This window comes from Gopherus flavomarginatus, chromosome 3 (assembly GCF_025201925.1).
Source record: "Gopherus flavomarginatus isolate rGopFla2 chromosome 3, rGopFla2.mat.asm, whole genome shotgun sequence".
In the NCBI taxonomy this organism is placed as follows: Eukaryota; Metazoa; Chordata; order Testudines; family Testudinidae; genus Gopherus; species Gopherus flavomarginatus.
The window spans coordinates 31,040,494-31,060,741 of record NC_066619.1 but is presented as its reverse complement, the minus strand read 5'-3'; the positions used below and the strand labels follow the sequence as shown (position 1 = coordinate 31,060,741).

The 20,248-nt window shown below is 43.6% G+C and overlaps 1 protein-coding gene across 2 annotated transcripts in view; it reads left to right on the top strand.

Moving 5' to 3' along the window:
* CCL28 (C-C motif chemokine ligand 28) overlaps nt 1-20,248 on the top strand; it is a 56,111-nt gene that overhangs the window by 1,711 nt on the left and 34,152 nt on the right. Inside the window, exon 1 of one of the 2 annotated variants that reach the window (XM_050947182.1) lies at nt 11,825-12,168. The exons of the other annotated variant lie outside the window; for it this stretch is intronic. Coding sequence (XP_050803139.1) covers nt 12,137-12,168 — 32 coding nt within the window. The 5' untranslated portion in view covers nt 11,825-12,136. Of the gene's footprint in view, nt 1-11,824; nt 12,169-20,248 lie in introns of those variants that run through there. 2 annotated transcript variants of the gene reach the window in all.

Here is a 20,248-nt window from a genome sequence, read left to right as displayed (position 1 = left end):
CCTCGTTATCTCTAGCTTGCTTGCTAGCATATATATACCTGCCCCTGGAAATTTCCACCACATGCATCTGAAGAAGTGGGTATTCACCCACGAAAGCTCATGCTCCAAAACGTCTGTTAGTCTATAAGGTGCCACAGGATTCTTTGCTGCTTTTAATTTCTTGTACTCAACTGGCTGGAAAAATAATGCTGTTTGTTTTTTCAGGATGTGCTACTGATTGTCTTGGGAACCCTTAAGTTTGAACAGTATCAGAGGGGTAGCCATGTTAGTCTGGATCTCTAAAAGCAGTGCCACAGGATTCTTTGCTAAGTTTGAACAGTGACTGCTATTTAGTAAAATGTATTCCAAGCACTTCTCTTGCATAGTTGCCTGATACTCAATTTCCAAAAAACTCTTATCTGGGATTTTTGGTTAGAAAAGAGAAAACAATTAGTTTAGGAGTATTGTGTCTGTGAAATTACAGAAGGTTTGCATTATTTAATACTAATAAATATTAATAATTGTATCTAATATTTAAACAATTGTGTTAAAGGCTTATTTGCTGCAGGAAAGTATAAGCTTTTAAGAATTTTCAGTTTAAATCCTAAGAAAATTGAAATGACTCCAGAAATATAGCTATTATATTAAGAGTTTACTACTGTATCTATTACCTGTTACTGTGAAGCTTTTTTAGCTGCAGCAGCTTCTACTAAATATAATATTGTTCCTCTACTTAAAAACAAAAGTACCTCATTATACTGAAATGTTATTATTTTATGCTGGTAAAATGCAACTTAGTGTATGGCAAATTCATGAAAACGGCAGGAATGTGCACCATGAGCTTATTCAAAGTAACCTTTTTCATTCTGTAGAAATCTCTCAGAAAATCCCCAAAATAGAACTATGTGTGTTAGGTTTTAGTGGGTAGCATAAGTTGTGAAATATTTGCATCAACCTCTTCTTTAAAAACTCTTAAAACAACAAATTCCAATTTATTTATAGGCGTAAGGAGCCAGATTCTTGGCTGGTGTAAGTTAGTGACTTCAGTGGAGCTGTGCTAACTTACACCATCTGAAGATCTAGCCTGAGATGTTGTTTTTATGGAAGAGAAACTGTAGAGTTGGATTTGTTTAAAATAATAGGAACAAACAGTAAAGAACAACTTCTGTATTTTCTTCATTTTAGAGCTCTCTAAATTTACCTCTGCTATTGCTGACTCATGGGGGGCTGCATAGACCTCCTGTGCTATGCAGCTGTGCATACTGCACCCCATTCTGAAGAATTACTTCCCACCAATCTTCTCTCAGAAGCAGAAGACTAAGCACCACTTGAGTATAATACGATAATTAGGCTTGTGAGAAGAAGGTTGATGCAGTTATTCTGCTTAGCGTGAAACCTATAAGTCTTAAAGTGAGTATCCTCCTTGGAAAGAAAATTTGAGGGAGCAGTATGGCATGAAAAGAGGAAGCTTCTTTAGGAGTGCTTTGCACAGCATGTGAATCTTTCCCTTTAAATGCAACAAATGCTGCAATGGGCGGAGGGTATCAAAGGCAGGGGGAGGCTGAGCTTCCACAAACAGCCTTGTGTGGCCCTGTCATAAACAGATAGTTAAGGGTTAATGTCTCTTTTACCTGTAAAGGGTTAACAAACAGGGAACCAAACACCTGACCAGGGGACCAATCAGGAGACAAGATACTTTCAAATCTCGGTGGAGGGAAGCCTTTGTTTGTGTTTTTTGGGTTTTGCTTTGTTCTCTCTGGGTCCTGGAAAGGACTAGACGTGCAACCAGGTTTCTTGCCAATCTTCCTGCTACAGTCTCTTATATATTCAGAACAGTGAGTATTAAGTAGAACAGGCGGTTATAGTCTTTTGATTGTTTTCTATATTTGCAAATATGTATTTTGCTGGAAGTATTTTAAATTGCATATTGCTGGGGGGAGGCTTCTTTCTAGTGTCTATAAGCTGTAAGACGCTGTACTTTTACCATCTAAATTGCAGAGATAACTTACTTTTTTTTCTGTCTTTTTATTAAAAGTTTTGCTTTTAAGACCTGTCTGATTTTTTCCCCTTGTTGAGGCTCAAGAGAATTGAGTCTTTACTTAACAGGGAAGGAGAAGGGAGGGGGAGAGAAGGTGGGGGAACCACCCTGATTTCTCTGTGTTGTGATTCAAGGAGTTTGAATCACGGTGATCTCCTAGTGTACCCAGGGCGGGAAAGATCTGGGAGGAAGAAAGGAGAAGGAGAGGGAAATGGTTTATTCCTCTGTGTTGTAAGACTCAAGGAATTTGGGTCTGGGGGTCCCCGGGGAAGGTTTTTGGGGGGACCAGAGTGCCCCAAAACACTATATATTTTTGGGTGGTGGCAGTGTATCAGATCTAAGCTGGTAATTGAGCTTAGAGGAATTCATGCTGGTACCCCAATTTTTTGGACTCTAAGGTTCAGATTGGGGAAATATACTATGACAGAAGCTCAGTAAACCTGGCTAACACCTGACCAGAGGACCAATAGGGGGACAAGATACTTTCAAATCTTGGTGGAGGGAAGTCTTTTGTTTGTGTTCTTTGTGTTGTTGTTTGCTCTTGGGACTGAGAGGGACAGGACATCAATCCAGGCTCTCCAAATCTTTCTGAATCAGTCTCTCATGTTTCAAACTTGTAAGTAATTAGCCAGGCAAAGCATGTTAGTCTTATGTTTGTTTTCTCAACTTGTAAATGTTTCTTTTTGCTGGAAGGATTTTACCTCTGTTTGCTGTAACTTTGAACCTAAGGCTAGGGGGGGCCCCTCTGGTCTATAGGAATCTGATTACCCTGTAAAGTATTTTCTATCCTGATTTTACAGAGATGATTTTTACCTTTCTTCTTTAATTAAAAGCTTTCTTTTTAAGAACCTGATTGATTTTTCCTTGTTTTAAGATCCAAGGGGATTGGATCTGGACTCACCAGGGATTGGTGGGGGAAAAGGAGGGGGGATGGATAATTTCTCCCTCAGGGGGGATGTTAGAAAACACAGCTCTAAGGCTAAACAGGGCTCTAGGAAGACCCTGGCACCCTTGGTTGGAGACAGCACCGAACATAGAAGATCTATACTGTCAACTCAGACTCATCTCTTGATGCCCTTACCAAGTGTCTCAATATCATGTAAGCTGCCAACCTCTTCAATGCCAGCTTCAAAGCACCTTAAGCTTCTGGTACCATTGAACAAGGACAAACAGTGTCATTGAGTACCACAGGACTTCAGATACTAGAGAGACTTGGCAGTGACTGTTCAACCAGAGTCTCCATTGCTGGTAGGTAGTGAACATCTTTTGCTACCAAGAACCTCTTGGTCTCTGGATCTTTTTGCTTCCCCAGTTCCATTGCCCCCCTTTTCTGTAGGAATTCCTCCATTAGAAAAAGAGGATGTTGTTGATGACCTACCCTTTGCTGCTTCCATTTCAGTGCAGGGTTCTCCAGTACACCCTGACCCTAACCCCTTCTCCTGAAGGGGCAGGGAAGATGCTCTGGGATCTCATCATTCTTGGTGAGAACAACCCTGGATGCGACCCTTCCCCTGTATGGCCATGCTGGGACCCCTATTATCACCTGTTTTCTAGGGCCTGACCTTATCCCATTGGGATGATAGGGAGAACTAAGCTGCTTCCCCCGCAGCAACAGAGGAAACATTTGAGTAGCAGGAGGCCAGGGTGGACAAAGAAGCCATGTTTCAAACCACCATCTCAGTCCTCTTTGCCAGATGAGGCCCTGATGCCTCCTCTTTCTTCAATAGCCAATCCAGGACCATGTTAAGTGGGTGGCAGACTCTCTGCAGATACCCCTTGAGGAAGTTGGAGAACCCAAGCACAAGCTGTTGGACATTCTGCATTCCAACACCCTCTAGAGTTGATTTCTCTATTAACGAGACTCCACTGGAACATGCTATCTGGCAAACCCCAGCTACATAGCACCCACTTGTAAGAGGTCCCACAAGAAATAGTTTATCCCCACCAAGAACTCTGAATTCTTCTTCTCTCACTCACCTCCCAATTCTCCAGTCGTTGATACGGTTACCTAGTGGAGCAAACAACACCATTATAAATCCATCCTATATGACAGAGGCCAAAAACACCTGGATCTCCTGGGACGGAAGGCCTACTCATTGGCTATGCTGCAATTACTCGTTACAAATTACTAAGCATTGATGGCCAAGTACAACTTCACCAGCTACATGAAATATGGGTCATTTATTGAACATCTTCCTCTAGATCAAAGGGAACAATCTGAGGCCAGTATTGCTAAGGGACAGTTATTGGGAAGAACATTGCTGCAGGCAGCGTTCAATACTGCAGACACCAAAGCCCATTCTATTTCTCGGCGGTGATGGGTAGGGCTTCCTGGCTACAGTTGTCTGGCTTCCCAGTCAAGGATCTCCTATCTGATGGATGGAAGTTGTTTCCGGAGAACATAGACGAGTCGTTACATGTTTTCCAGGGTCACATTACACTTGCTAGGCATCTGTACTCCTGCAAATCAATGTAAGTTCAGCAGATCACAAATGGTACTAAGATCCCACCCTGTACAATTCTCCAGATTCCAGAGACCCGCAGAACCCCAGGAAGAAAGGCAGGTTCCAGAGGAAGAAACTGTATAATCCATCGGACATGGCTTCATAACAGATGTCATCATCAAAGCATTAGTTTTGATGGGACAGTTGAAGGTTCGAATTCCCTCCCTCATTAGCCTGCCAGTTTCATTATTTTGTTCATCTTCCCCCATTTGGAAATACACTCCCGTTTCCAGCATGCCTGGGACTATATCACCTCAGACAGATGGGTGCTGGAAGTAATATCATTGGGCTACGCCATCCCCATTACTTTCCTTCCTTCGTCCCTCCTCATTCCCGTTCCTTGTCCCTCTTCAAGGACCCCTCTCACAAGCCCCTGCTAAGGCAGCAAATAAACTCCTCTTCTGTTAGGTGCAATAGAAATGGTACCTGCTCAGTACAGGGGAAAGATTTTCTGTTCAAACTATTTCCTTATACCAAAGAAGAATGGAGTGTGGCAACCAATTCTAGATGTCTAAACAAATTTATGAGATCCCAGAGGTTCAGGATGGTGGCCGTAGTGGCTATAATTCCATCTCTAGATTCAGGGGATTGTTGTTTGGCTCTCGACCTCCAGGACATATACTTCCATATAGCAATGCACCCATCTCACAAAAGATTCCTCCGATTAGAGTAGACCAGGATCATTTTCAGTATTGTGTGCTCCTTGTTCTCAGCTCCAAGAATGTTCTTGGAGGTTCTATCGGTAGTGGCTGCTTATCTGTGTTGTCAGGCTATTGTGATATTCCCTTAACTCAAGGATAGACAGATGTGTTGTCCATATTTCCTAAGGATAGGGTGTCCTTATGGCCACATCCCAGGTTTCTCCCTACAGTAATTTCCATATTTCACCTGAATCAGACCATATACCTGCCAGTTTTCTTTCCAAAACTGCATACTTCTAACCGGGAGACTGCTCTCCACACTCTAGATGTGAGGAGGACATTATCCTTCTACCTGGAGAGAACGAAGCCATTTTGTAAATCCAATAGACAGTTTGTTTCAATTGCAGGCAGGTCAAAGGGCTCTGCCATTTCTACCCAGCAACTCTCTAAATGGATTTCTGAGTGTATTATAGTTTCCTACCAGGTTGTTGATGTTTCATCCCCATCAGCTTTTTGGTGCACTCGAGTAGAGTGTGATCTATATCTATGGCTTTCCTTAGAAATGTTCCTATTTCAGAAATCTGCAGAGTCGTTACATGGTCTTCGCTATATACCTTCTCTAGACACTGACCCGGTCAATGTCTCCAGATATGATGCTGCAGTTGGCAATGCAGTTCTCTCTTCTGTGATGGACTCCATTCCAAAATCCCCCTCCTACTGGGGACACTCAGGAGTCACCAAGAGTGGAGCACTCATGGGGACACTACTCGAAGGTTACTCACCTGTGCAGTAACTGTGGTTCTTCTAGATGTGTGTTCCTACAAGTGCTCCAGTACCTATCCTCTTTCCCCTCTTCTTTGGAATTTCCTCCGAGATTCGGTAGTGCAGAAGGAACTAAGAGAGTGGTTTTCCATACAGCCTCAGTGCAGGGCAAAAGGATACCAGTGGTGCATGAGCGGGTTGAATGGACACTGCTAATGAAAATCTCCAATCAAGGCACATGCACCAAGAGTGGAGCACCCATAGTGGGATACATCTCAACAAACCACACTGTGTGGGGTGAATAACCTGTTCTCTCTTCTTGGAAATGGGCCATCCTCATTATCACCTACAATTTTTTTTCTCTTGCTGATAATAGCCCACCTTGACTGATTACTCTCATTATAGTTAGTATGGCAACACTCATTTTTTTCATGTCTGCTGTGTATATATAACTTCCTACTGTCTTTTCCACTGCATGCATCTGATGAAGTGGGTTTTAGCTCATGAAAGCTTATGCTCAAATATATTTGTTAGTCTCTAAGGTGCCACAAGTACTCCTCATTCTCTTCTTCTGTGTTAAACTGCTAGAGAGAGAAATCACTTAACAGTGTCATTTTAGTTTAACTGTGGACATCTTAAATGTTTAAAAAATGGTGAACATGTTTTCACAGCTGCAAAGGTGCATTAAGCAACATAAATATCATCTGTCACATGTGGCTCTTTCTAGTCTCCCTGTCCTGAGGAATTTTAAAAGAAATTAAATATGTTATATGTGCACATCACTATCTCTGTGTATTAGCAAAGGTCAAGCCAGAAAAGCTCTCCTTTCACTTGGACATGGAAAGTGATGGAGATTGTGGTTGTTCTTAGACCAAGAGTTTGTTTCACAGTCTTGGACCAGTTCCCAAGAAAGATGTATCTCCTGCACAAACAAGTTTTTCCTTTGTGGTAGACAAATCTGTTTTGCTGAGGAAAAGTGTGTCAAATCATGCTTCTCATCTGGAGCTTTAGGCAACTTTTTAGGTAACTTGGACTCAGGCCATTGCAAGCTTTGAAGATAAGGATCAATCCCTTGAATATGACATTGTATTCTATGAGTAGACAATGTAGAGAGAAGAGGATAGGTTTGTGCTTGTGGTATGCCAGGCTGCTAAGAAGACAGGATGTCACTTTCAATTCTGTACTAGTTGTCATTTCCTGAGGGCTGACTGCTTTATGTGCAGGTAGATTGCAGTGAAGTAGTCCAGCCAGATGGTGACAAAAGCCTTTCTGACTGCATTAACTATTTGAAAGTGTTTCACTCTATAAGTAACTTAATGTATTTGAATGCAGTGTTGTTGTAGCCTTGTCAGTCCCAGAATATTAGAGAGACAAGGTGGGTGACGTAATTAATGTATTTGAAATTTACTGTACTCTTTACAGTAAAAGTAAGTATAAATGTGTAGAGTGCACCAGTCTTATATTCACTGAAAATAGTATAGCAAATGCAGAATAGTAGCTTAATTTAAAATGTGGGATACGTACCACTAAGGTTTTCCCAGGTGTTAGTCTAACAGTTACTGTAGTGTACAAAGAATCATCACAGGTTGTCATAAATGCTAAAATTCCTGGTTGTATTTTTAAAGTGCAAAAATATTTATTTCCCTCCAAATAAACTGTTTTGGGGGGTATATACTGTTTCTCTATTTTGGTAACTTGCTCTTCTGTTTAAATATATATTCAGTTTTACAACTATTTAAAAAAAATTGCAACAAAACTGTGTAAATAGGACATAACAATTGTTTTACTTATCCAATGGCCTTACTAGAAAATAAGACATACATCCCCACAGAAATTACATGCTACTCTATTTTAAAATGCAGTTGATATTTTTATGGGTTCTGGTACAATTTTTGCTTTAAAGAACTTTAATACTGATTGTGCCTTAAATTAATCTGCGATAAATTATGACAGTTCACTGATCATTGCCTTGCCCAAAGCTGTGTTTTCATGTATTGAGTTAAATTGAATTAAGTATATTGTTAACTATCCAGGCTCAGGCATTCACCAGTTTTTGGAATAGCATTCCCTTTGACAATGAAAAAGCTACTTCATGTTCCTACCTGGAAACAAAAAAGCAGTTGAGGAGAGGGGAACCATGTGTTTAAAATACTTTTAAAGAGAATTTAATTGTGTTGAAATTGTCAAGGTTGGAGCCAAGGCCATCTTTAAGCATATGCGGCTGCGTAGGGCACCTGAAAATTTGGAGCACCCCTTGGATCCTTGTGTCTACCCTCCCACCTCTTCCTATCCCTGTTCTGACCCTTCCTGCAGGCTCCCACCACTGCTGGCTGCTGCAGCCTGGTGAGTCTTCGGGCTTGGCTACACTGGAGAGTTGCAGCGCTGGTGGTGGGTTTACAGCTCTGCAACTTAGTAACTGTCCACACCTGCAAGGCACATCCAGCGCTGCAACTCCCTGGCTGCAGCGCTGGCTGTACACCTGGCCTGCTTGGGGTGTAACGATTGCAGTGCTGGTGATGCAGCGCTGCTCATCAAGTATGGCCACCAAAAGCGCTGTTATTGGCCTCCAGGGTATTAGGAGGTATCCCAGAGCGCCTGCTCACAACAAACCGGAAGACTGGCTGAACTCCGAGCTCCCCCGAGCTGCTTATCTAAAAAACAAACACAGCTCCTGTTTGCTCGATCGAGCGGAGGCAGGCAGGGGAATTGCTTTGGAAGGTTCACAGCTGTTTGCTTGAAGAGAGAAGTCACACGGCAGAGAGGGCGGGGAGAGTCCGTGTTGAGCAGCTGCTTATATGGTCTGAAGGTTATTTAGGAGTGCATAATTTGCATTTAGTGAATAAGAGAGGGGTGGGGAAAGGGGTCAAAACTTTTAAAATGATTGAAGGTTGGTGCTGTGTATCTTCCAGTCTTTAGAACTTGCAAGGCAGGGAGCTGACACAGCGTCAGCTCCAAAAATCCACTCTCTCTGTCTCCCCCACGCTCCCTGTCACACTCCACTCCACCCCCCTGTTTTGAAAAGCACGTTGCAGCCACTTGAACGCTGGGATAGCTGCCCACGATGTACCATTCCCAACAGCGTTGCAAATGTAGCCACACTGCAGCGCTGGTAGCTGTCAGTGTGGCCACACTGCAGTTTTTTCCCTACACTGCTGTACGAAGACAGCTGTAACTCCCAGCGCTGTACAACTATAAGTGTAGCCATACTCTGAGGCTTTACAGCACTGTATCTTGTAGCGCTCAGGGGGGTGTTTTTTCACACCCCTGAGCACGAAAGTTGCAGCGCTGTAAAGTGCCAGTGTAGCCAAGGCCTAAGTGTAGCCATACCCTTCTTCTGGAGGGGTTCTAGTACTTAAGAGGGAAAAAGGCTTTCAGCCTGCCAGACCTATTAGCACATCACTGAAACTGTTAAAGAGCCATTCAAGTGGTAATGAAGCCATTTGTCAACCCCCAGCTATATCCTGTCAGTTTCTGAATTACTATAATATTTACTCAGAACATGTTAGTCTACAAGACCTTAGTTTAAAATTTACTTTAAAAATATTTCGTTAGTGTGTTGCTGAAGATTATAAAATCACATCTCTAAAAAAATCCTTGCATAGATCTTTAAATGCACAATCTGAATATTCATCTTTAGCCTTAAATGCTTGGATCTTCAGACATATGGTTTTTTAAATTAAGCCTTCAAAAGCCCACCCTTATCTAAAATACATATGCGAGCCCGGGCTTCCATCAGGCATAGGGGCACCAGGTTAATAATAGTGCATAGGGCCCCATAAATCCTAAGGGCGGCCCTAGTTGGAGCTTGTAAATGTGCATTTGCATTGTAATAATTCCCTAAAATAAAAATGAAATTATGAGCTACGTAAATATATCAAAGAGAGCCGTCAGTTAACAGAAGCTAATAGAATCAGCCTACAATTCTCCTTTTTATGTAAACTATACTCACCATAAGCCGAATTCTATTCTGTTAGTATTACCTTACTTGGAATTTACACCTGTGTAGCGGAAAGTAGAATTTGGTTTTCAGAGCACGATCTTACTCCCTTTTTTCAGGCAAAACTTGTATTGAAAACAGTCAGTGGGAGTTTGAGAGACAGAGTAGATGAGGTAATATCTTTTATTGGGCCAGCTTCTGCTGGTGAAAAAGAGAAGCTTTTGAGCTACACATAGCTCTTAAGATCTGGGTAAAAAATTCCCAGCATCTAAGCAAAATGCAAGATTGAACAGATTGTTTAGCCTAAGTAGTTAGCATATGTTGTAAGGGACCATGAAGGTAGAGTTTTGTCAGGTTAAAATGTGCTGAATCAATCTCTTAAATGTATTGCATCTTTTCCCATTCACTTTATCACCATCCTAATGGCGTTTACAGAATCCTGTTGTTTGCATTCTTTAAGTGGAGGAAATCTGTAATTGGATTTTCTTTAAATAGGATTTTCTTTAAATATTACACTGTATCTGTTAACTGTTGTCAACTTTGGTTTTAAGCCCTCTAAATTGGCCATAAGAGTGAATACTGTACTGCAAGTCAGTTTTATTTTACTTGTAACACTATTGGAACATTAAAGATGTTTGACAAAAGTAATGATGATTGTGCTTGCTTATTGCAACTCAGCCCGCTTGCATTTCTTGGAGGCTTGATACTGAAGTTATCACTTTCCATCTGTTGTGTTTGTGTATACATACATTTTATTTTTAATTGACTATGTAAACATCAGCTATGCTACATGTACTTTCGGGGGGTGGATTAACTCCTCAGACCTGGGCTTATCTGATGTCACAGTGTCTCCTCACAGGGCCAGGACGCCTTGTGACACTCCTCCGCAAACTAATAATTTCTTGTAAGCATTGTAAAAAGAAAACTATCAATGAGTTTTAAGGAGATTTTTGAGGCCCTCATACAAATTGTGGTGGAGGCATTTCAAGCATAAGGAGTAATAAAAAAGTCCAAAGTTGTTTGTATGAGGTGTGCCTAAGTGGCAGTTGAAACTGGCATTGGTGGTGGAGCAGAGAAGCAGTGCAAGAAGAGGCAAACTTGGAAATTCAGGGAAGAGCAAAGCTACAAAGGGCCTTGGAAGTCGGGACAAAAAGATTTAGGGATAGATTGGGTAGAAAGTGGAGGGATTCAGAAAGGGATAGACATGGTCAGAACAACAAGCAAGAAAGATTAATCTGGTAGCTACATTTTATATAGACTGGGAAGAGAGTGGGTGTTAGGATACAGATATTCAAGCCTGTCTGCAAAGGCCTATACTTTAAGAATTTAGGTGTATTCTTATCACTTAGCTAGTTACAGAGGTATAAAAGAAAGGCAATGATTTTGATTCTATCTATCTGTGTAAGGGCCTTCTCTCACTGTGACAGTCCCTGTTTAGTCATATTGAAGTAAGGCAGTCTGGGGCTCTTAGAAAGATGATCCGATCTATCACCTCCAGAGAAAGGGAAGAGCCAAGAAGATGTGAAAGGAAATTTAGTTTGATAGTTTTCTGTCTGGTAAGAATTCACTTATCAATAGACACAGCTGGAAAACCCGTATGTCTGTATAGATGTCGTTGTGAAATCCTCGCTTCTGTATTGTTTTGTATGTTTATTTGCATGGTCTCTGGTTCTGTGATTGTTTCTGTCTGCTGTATAATTAATTTTGCTGGGTGTAAACAAAGGTCGTGGGATATAATTGGTTAGCTAATCGTGTTACAATATGTTAGGATTGGTTAGGTAAATTTTAGTAGTATGATTGGTTAAGGTATAGCTGTGACTATTACTATATAAATTAGGAGCAAACGGGAAGTAAGTTGGGATTCAAAAGTAAGGGAAAAGGAACTTGGATTTAAGCTTGCTGGAAGTTCACCCCAAATAAACATTGAATTGTTTGCACCTTTGGACTTCGGGTAGTGTTGCTCTCTGTTCATGCGAGAAGGCCCAGGGAAGTGGGAGAGTGAAGGAATAAGCTCTCTAATAGCAGGTGCAATGTGAGAGATAGGGAGGCTGTAGATATAGAGGAGACAATCACACTAGTCAAGACAGCAGATAATGAGTAAGCAGTCTGGTTGTGTGAATAGAGAATGCTGTTTGTTACAAATTTTATGCGGGAAGGAACATCAAAATTTGAACACAGCTTGTCTGTGTCAAGGGAGAGGAAAGAATGAAAGATGGATTTTATGTTTTGACTTGAGTGATTGGGATGATGGTAACTCATTCAAGAGTGACAAAGAATGGGAAGAGTGGACATGGCTTCGAAAGAAAGGTAAAAGTTTCAGTTTTGGCCTTGTTAAACTTCTATTTTAACAGCAAAAATATCCAGGTGAAGATATTGGAGAGACGAGTTGAAATATGGGATTAGATGAAAGGAGACACGTGTATGTAGCACAAGGTAGATCTGTAAAGTATTCATGTAAAGATGGTAGATTACTATTTGATATAATGAATGAATAATACTAAGGTAAGACCTGCTATAGGCTGGGATTTAAAACAAAAAAGGCTTGGGCATTACGATTGGTAAAGTGAAACTGTTTATTGACCTCTGTGACACTGACATACCAAGTGCCAGCTCATGCCAAGGCCACTGGGTCTCACTGAACATTGACAAATGCAGAGCTGGAAAACAGTTTGGCTCAACCGTGTTAGCATTGTTAAAACAGATATTGTGTTTATAAGAATGTGGTTAGTGTTTATGAAATGATTGCAGGACATTGCATGTAGTAATCTCACTTATATTATTTATATCCCATGGTGTAAAGTTATATTGAGTATTTGCAGTTTAAACCACTGTAATTGTGTAACTCACCAAACAAGAAAGAAGCATTAATTAATGTAAAGTGCTGGTGTTGCACACAAGAAGGCCCCATTGAAAGCTAATGAGCCATTGTGAAACACGAAAGTACAGACTTTTGATTGCTCCCCTCCCACACACCCACACAGCTAAGAGAGACCTCCAGGTGAACACTCCCATCAGTTTGAACTCTGGGGAAGGAAATAAAAATGAGTGCTTGAGATGTTCATACTTGCTACTTGGTTGGTGAAATCTAAGTATAGGACTCACAATCAATTTGGGGTTTGTGCCTTACTTCCAGGGGCATGCACAGGAATAAAAACTTGGCTGCTTTTGGAGGGGCACTTTCTGTGCCTCCCGCAGTCAGAGGAACTGCCTTTCCCCTCCCACGCATGCCAGAGGAGCTGCCTCTCTTCCCCGCAATCCTCCACTGTGGCTGGAGAAGCTGGCTCCCCTCCTTTTCCCCTCCCCTTCTCTTCCACCCCCGTGCGGCCAGAAGAGCTGATTTAGTCTAGGGCTGGTGGAGCGGTCATCCCCCCCAGCCCGGGGCCGGACGAGCTCACTTTCCCCGCCCCAGCCCAGAGGAGTTCTGTGCCACCACTGATTGGGGGGCTTCTCTGGGCATGCCCCTGCCTATTTCTCAACAGTCTGCCCTAAGATTGGCACTCATCCTTGTGAGCCAGTCCAGACAATGTCACAAGCTCATTACAGCTCTTTTGTATTTTAAATTGTATCAATATGGGGCCAACAGTGCATATGTGGTACTGATACTTAATGGTACTCGCTGCAAAAAGCTGTGGTTTTATTTTGTTGGCAGTAGGTACTGGTGCTTCCTCAGGGGCAAGTGGAATATATTTCTTGAAATGGTGATTACCTGTGCTAATTTGCTGTTAGAATGCAACACTTTTTAAAAGACTATTTTACTGATGTAGATTAACTTTCATAACCTTGTACCTATAATTGTAGTTTGCATCATAAGTCTCAACACTAAATTCAAATATAAGGAATAAGGGTTATGCACTCTGGTGCTTTAAAGTGACTAAATTCAGCAAGAGTCAGTTTGCTTGCATGAGTGGGGTTTTTTTACCTGTAAAGACGTGGGAGTAGCACTCATCAAAATGAGAAGTGACAACACTGGCTAAAGCTAGATTGTAGGGTATGAGCCAAAGCTCGCTGGAGTCAATGGGAAAACTCCGACAGAGTTCTCTGGGCTTTGGATTATGCCCACAGTGCAAGTACAGTCAGGCCAAGCTCTACCATTTTTGCCGCCCCAAGCCGGCCCTGAGTACAGGAGATCTGCAAATTCTCCCAGTCGAGGAAGATTGCTCTTTGTCTTTAATCTCCAGCAACTCTGCTTTTTCTGCTCTTAGCAGCGCAAAACTGTGAGCAGTAACTGCCAAATAACTATAGCTCGTCAGTTGCTTGTATGAAGTAGACACTATCCAGCAGGAGTTAGGTTGAGACCAGCAGTAGTTCATTTGTGACATGCAAAACTGAGAGGAGACTTAATCTATTTCATTACACAGCACTCTCCTCTACAAAAATGGTTAACGGTCAAGAATAGACATACAGACTCCCTATGCAGATCCCAAAAATGCCAAGGCTCAGTGAATAAATATTTTTCTTCACATTTAATATTTCAGCTATTCCATTAACAGCAATGGAGAATCAAAATATTGAATTATTTTTTCAGTCAGTATATTTTTAATAAACCTTCATTGGTGTTTTTGTAATGCGCCTAGAAAATTCTGGTGGTCTTCTTTTACACTGATAACTTGCACAGATTATTTTCTAGGAATACTTTTTAGATGCTTTGGTTTTGTTTGGAGGTGAATACATAGTGAATAGAGAGGTTGAAAAGTTAGAGGTTTTTTTCCACAAATTTTTTACTTTTTGAGCAGAAATTCAAATATTTTAATATTTCAATTTGAAAATGATGCCTCATGGGAGCTGTAGTTTGCATGCCTCAAGCTTCTGTTCTCCTCTACAGGCCAGTCTCCCAGAACAGACTACATCTCCCATTTTGGAAAAGGAAAGTGGTAGATGTAGTTCAGCCAGGAAGCGTGGCCCATAGAGAATAGAGATGTAACATCACTGAGCTACAACTCTCATTAGGCACCATGGCAGCATTTTTAAAGCCAAATATTTCAGTTTTTGGCCAAAATATTTTACTTTTTGAGTGATCTTTTTATTTAAAATAAATAATAAATGAAAGTTTTCACGAGAAGTGTCTGCTTTTCATGGAAAATTTTTGCTTTTCCAAAAACTAATTTTTCTGTCTAAAAATGGTTGTTCTTAGAGTGCTTGCTCATGTCAGTTCCGTGTTAGGTGTTTGTGCCCATTTACATGGCTGCCGAAGAGTTTTCTCTTAGTGGTATCTGTTGGTCCGGCTCTGGCACTCCTTAAAACCCCATTCTCATGTTCTAGTATATGGGGTGCCGCCAGGCCCACACCCTCTCAATTCCTTCTTGCCACCCATGATGGTTGCTGGAACTCCTCTCTTTCTTGCCACTTGCAAGAGCTCCTAGTGTTTTTTCATTATACAATTCATGTATATAGTTATATTTTAGTGTTAGTAGTTAGATAAGTTAGGATAGATAGTGGTTCCATCAGGGATGTTGTTTCAGGAACGGGGCATGATTCAGTTTCTGGGTTTCAAATTGCATGCTGCCTGTCACAAGCCTACGCCTCCTCTGATGCCTCCTACATCGTGACCTCAGTCTCCAACTCTGTGACCCCCCCATCCCCAGCTCCTTGTTCCCATGGCGGGCTTTGTGCCGATTCCGCCGATTCCCCAGAATTAGGCCCTGTGCTGAAGAGGGCCCCTATCCCAGGCCTAAGGGGCCCCGCTCCAGGGGTCTTCAGTGGCATTTCAGCGGTGGAGTGTCCTTCGGTGCTGTGGAAGACCTGGAGCAGACCCCTCGCTGCTGAAATGCCACCGAAACCACGGACTGCTGCTGAGTATTCCAGTTGGGGCCCTGTGGGTCATAAAGCCATCCCTGCTTGTTCCTAGTCACTGGCTCCATGACACGTATTGCTGGCCTCACAATGTTGATTTCTGCTATATTGGCACTGGTTGCCAACCTCTCGTCATGGGTCACCGACTCCAGCACTGGTCCCGACTCCTCAATCCCCAACTCCTCCACGCTCTCCACCATCTCAGCACTGATCCCTGCCTCCATGGTATTGATCCACAAAGCCACATCGCAGGACCCCCTTCCCTCCAGCACGACTCCCCAGCTCCCCATCATAGCCAGTAGAGGAGCACTGACAGCCCCACCATGGTCTCCAAGAGAGGAGTCCTCCCCAACCATAGAAGCATTGGTCGCTGTATGCACCAGACTTTGGTGCTGGCCCTGTGGTGGGAGTCTGGCCACTAGGGCAATGACCAGCACATTTGGCAATATTGGAACCTGTGGGAGGTTCCTCTAATACCAGGGCCTTACTCCCCTTACTCCTATAGGTCATCAACAGCCACATCTGAGAAGCAGATCATGGCATCACTCGCCTGCCCAGATGCAGGAGCCTGATTCCAATGCCGGTACCAAGATGCAGACCTTGTCTCTGGGGGAAGTTACCCTGATTGAAGAGGATTCCAGTCACTCCCCCAGCATTACCATTGTCTTCATCATCTCCAGACGAGGCAGTCGCTGGTCCTGCTCACCGGCTCCCACTAGATGACTTTTGGGCTCACCAGGAGTTCCTTAAAAGAGTTGCCTCAAATTTAGAATTAGAGGCAAAGGAGCTGAAGGAGTCTACAGATGTTTCTCTGACATGCTGGTGGCTGTGGCCACTTCTAAGATTGTGCTGCCAGTTGACGAAGTGATGTTGAAATTGGTCAAGGCCCTCTAGCAGACCCCATCTTCTCTGTCTCCAAATTGAAAAGGGCAGGAAAAGAAGTTTTATGTTCCAGCCAAAGGTTATGAGTACTTGTACTCTCATCCACCCCTAGATCTCTGGTAGTGTCTGCCATGAATGAGCAGGACAGGCAGAGCACCACACACAAAAATAAGGATGCAAATAAGCTGGACTTGTTTGGGAGAAAAATGTATTCGACAGCCAGCCTCCAACTCCGGCATTGCCGGACTACGTAGCCAAGTTTAAGGATTCTTTGTCTCAGGATTCGAGGCAAGAATTTCTGGTCATTATGGACAAGTTCTAGACAGTAGCCAGAGCCTTTTTCCTGGCCTCACAATGTTGGTTTCCATCTCCTCGGCACCGGTCAATATTGGATGCTGTTGATTTGGGGGCCAGGTCAATGGTCTCAGCTGTGTCCATGTGGCACAGTTCGTGGCCGCAGTCCTTACAAGGTGCAGCAATCTATTCAGGACCTACCTTTTTGAGGACCATGTTCTGTTTTCAGAGTAGACAGATACCAAGCTGCACGTCCTGAAGGACATCAGGGCCACTGTGTGCTCCTTAGGCCTGGACATTAGGAGACATTTCCATCTACCACCACTGCCTAGATTCTCAGGTCCACCTTGCAAGGACTGTATAAGAAAAGAGACAGAGACTTTAAATTCTGCTGACCTGCTCCATCTTCCTCGACCTCCCAGTTGGGCTTTGCACAACAGCCAGGTGGCCCACGGCAGGCATTTGAAGGGTGTGCCTCAGGATCCCTCCCCCGGTTTATTTCTGAACTGTTTATCTTCTTCCCTCACTGCGTGGGCCCAGGTTACCTCAACTCATTGGGTGCTCAACAGCATAACAGCTGGATACACCCTGCAGTTTTCCTCCACCCCTTCCTCCCACACCCTTTCCCTGTCCCTCTTCAGGGACCCTTCTCATGAACAACTCCTCATGCAGGAGGTGGAAACGCTCCTATGGGTAGGAGTTGTAGAGGAAGTTCCTCAAGAACTGAAGGGGAAGGGGTTTTACTCCCGATATTTCCTAATCCCAAAGGCCAAAGGGGGCCTCAGGCCCATTCTAAATCTGCATCGCCTCAACTAATATCTCAAGAAGCTGCAGTTCCACATGGTCTCCCTGGCCTCAGTCATTCCCTCTCTGAATCCAGGAGACTGGTATGCCACGTTCAACTTAAATTATGCCTATTTCCATGTTTCTATTTTCCATGGAGATTCCTCCAATTCATGATAGGTCAGCACCATTACCAATTCATGGCACTGCCCTTCGGCCTATCGTCTGCTTGGAGGGTCTTCACAAAGTGCATGGTGGTGGTGGCCACTTACTTGAGATGTCAAATCATGCAGATCTGTCCATACTTTGATGACTGGTTCATCAGAGACAGATCACGAGTCCAGCACAGCCTCACTTTAGTATGAGCCACCTGTTAAGAGCTGGGCCTCCTTATAAACAAACAGAAATCAACTCTGACCCCAGTTCAGAGAACAGAGTTTATAGGACCTGTCATCCCTGACTTTGTGGGCGGACTCACAATCAGCGTTGGAAGGGGTTCCCTTTGTAGTCCCATCCCCATCAGTGACATTAGTCTCAGACACTTCGGATCTGGGGTGGGGGGCCCACCTTGTCAACCTCAGTTTGCAGGGTCTCTGGTCCCAGGAGGATCTCTTCCCTCTATATAAATGTCGGGGTGCTCAGAGCGATACTCTTGGCCTGCCAGGTGTTTCTTCCCTACTTGATGAGCAGAGTAGTGCAGATCTTAATGGACAGTACTGCTGCATGTTCTACACCAACAAGCAAGGTGGAGCTTGCTCGTCGGTCCTGTGTCAAGAGAGTCTCCAGTTATAGGACTTTTGTGTGCAGCATGCCATTCATCTCGTGGCGTTGCACTTCCCGGGTGCCCAGAATATGTGGCAGATCTCCTCAGCAGATCCTTCTCTTCTTGCCACGAGTGGTCACTCCACCCAGAGGTTGTCAATGTGATCTTGCAGAGGTGGGGGACTCCCCACGAGGACCTATTTGTATCCAGACAGAACAGAAAACGTAAGCAATTTTGCTTGATATGCGGGCTCGCCAGATGTTCCCTGTCCGACTACTATACACCTTTTCTGCCAGTACCCCTGGTTCGCAAGGCCTTCCTGAAGGTCAAACGGAACAAGGCAAAGATAAATCTGACAGCTGCGGCATGGCTCACCAACTCTGGTTCCACATGTGGCTGGAACTTTCGATAACAACCCTGTTAGCACTCCCACTCCGACCAGACGTGCTCTCGCAGAACCAAGGCTGTCTGCTTCACCCAAACCTAGTGTCCCTGCACCTGAATCTGTGGCTTCTGTGTGGCTGAACACAGGGGAAGGGGAGGAAGATCTGCTCAGTGTAAGTCCAGCACATCCTATTGGGTAGCAGGAAGCCCTCCATCAGGGCGACTTGCATATCTAAGTGGAAACGCTTCACCTGTTTGGCCTTTGACAGTCTTTTTCTCCCTTCTGGTTCTCACTATAATCCATCATAGACTAACTGCTTCATATCAAGCACCAGGCCTGGCCCTTTTGTCAATCAAGTTCACTTGACAGCCATCTCAGTCTTCCACCCTCTGGTGCAAGGTAGATCAGTCTTCTCGCATGACATGACAATCAAGACTCCTGAAAGTTCTGGAAAGGCTGTACTTGCAAGTTCATGACCCTATCCCTCCTTGGGAGCTGTCAAGGCTCATGGGCCCCCCCTTTGAGCTGCTGTCATCTTGTTCTCTGCTGCTTCTCTCATGGAAGGTCTCCTCCTTCCTGGAGGCAATCACTTCAGCCCGATGGGTCTCTGAGATCAGAGTTTTGATGTCTGAACCCCGTTATACGGTGTTTTACAAGGACCAGGTTCAGTTTTCTTACCTAAGGTGGTGTCAGTTTCACAATAATCAGGACGTCTTCCTACCAGTCTTTTTTCCAAAGCCTCACAAGACTAACGAGGAGTTTCAGTTACATTCTCTGGATGTTATGCAGGCCTTGTCCTTCTACATCAAGGGACAAAATCCTCCTGGAAATCAGCATAACTCTTTGTCATAGTGGCGGATAAGATGAAAGGTCTGCTGGAGTCTTCTCAGAGAATCTCCTCGTGGATAACTGCCTGCATCAAGTTCTGCTATGAACAAGCAGGGGTGTCACCACCGTTCCACCAGACTGCCTATTCCACCAGAGCGCAAACTTGGTCAGTGGCCTTCCTTGCACAGGTACCGATCCAGGACATCTGCAGAGCTGCCCTTTGGTCTTCGGTCCATACCTTTGCACCCCAGTACACCATCATTCGGCAGGCGCAGGACGACACCAGCTTTGGTAGAGCAGTATTGCAAACAGCATGTCCTTGAGCTCCAAGCCCACCTCCAGGGGTTCTGCTTGTGAGTCACTTAACATGGAATTGACATGAACAAGCAGTTGAAGAAGAAGAAAAGATGGTTACCTATCTTTCATAGCTGCTGTTCTTTGAGATGTGCTGATAATGTCCATTCCATTACCTACCCTCCTATGTAGGGATATTAAAGAAGGTACTAACAGTGATTTCCCCCAAGTGACAGTGACCCCCCAGTTTCATCAAGAACAAAAATCTTTTAGTTCTTCTGTTAAAACTTGTAAGGTCCTGTCTGCAGAAAACATTGATTGTATCTGTCCTGTGAAAGATACTCTATTACTATGTAAAACTTACAAAC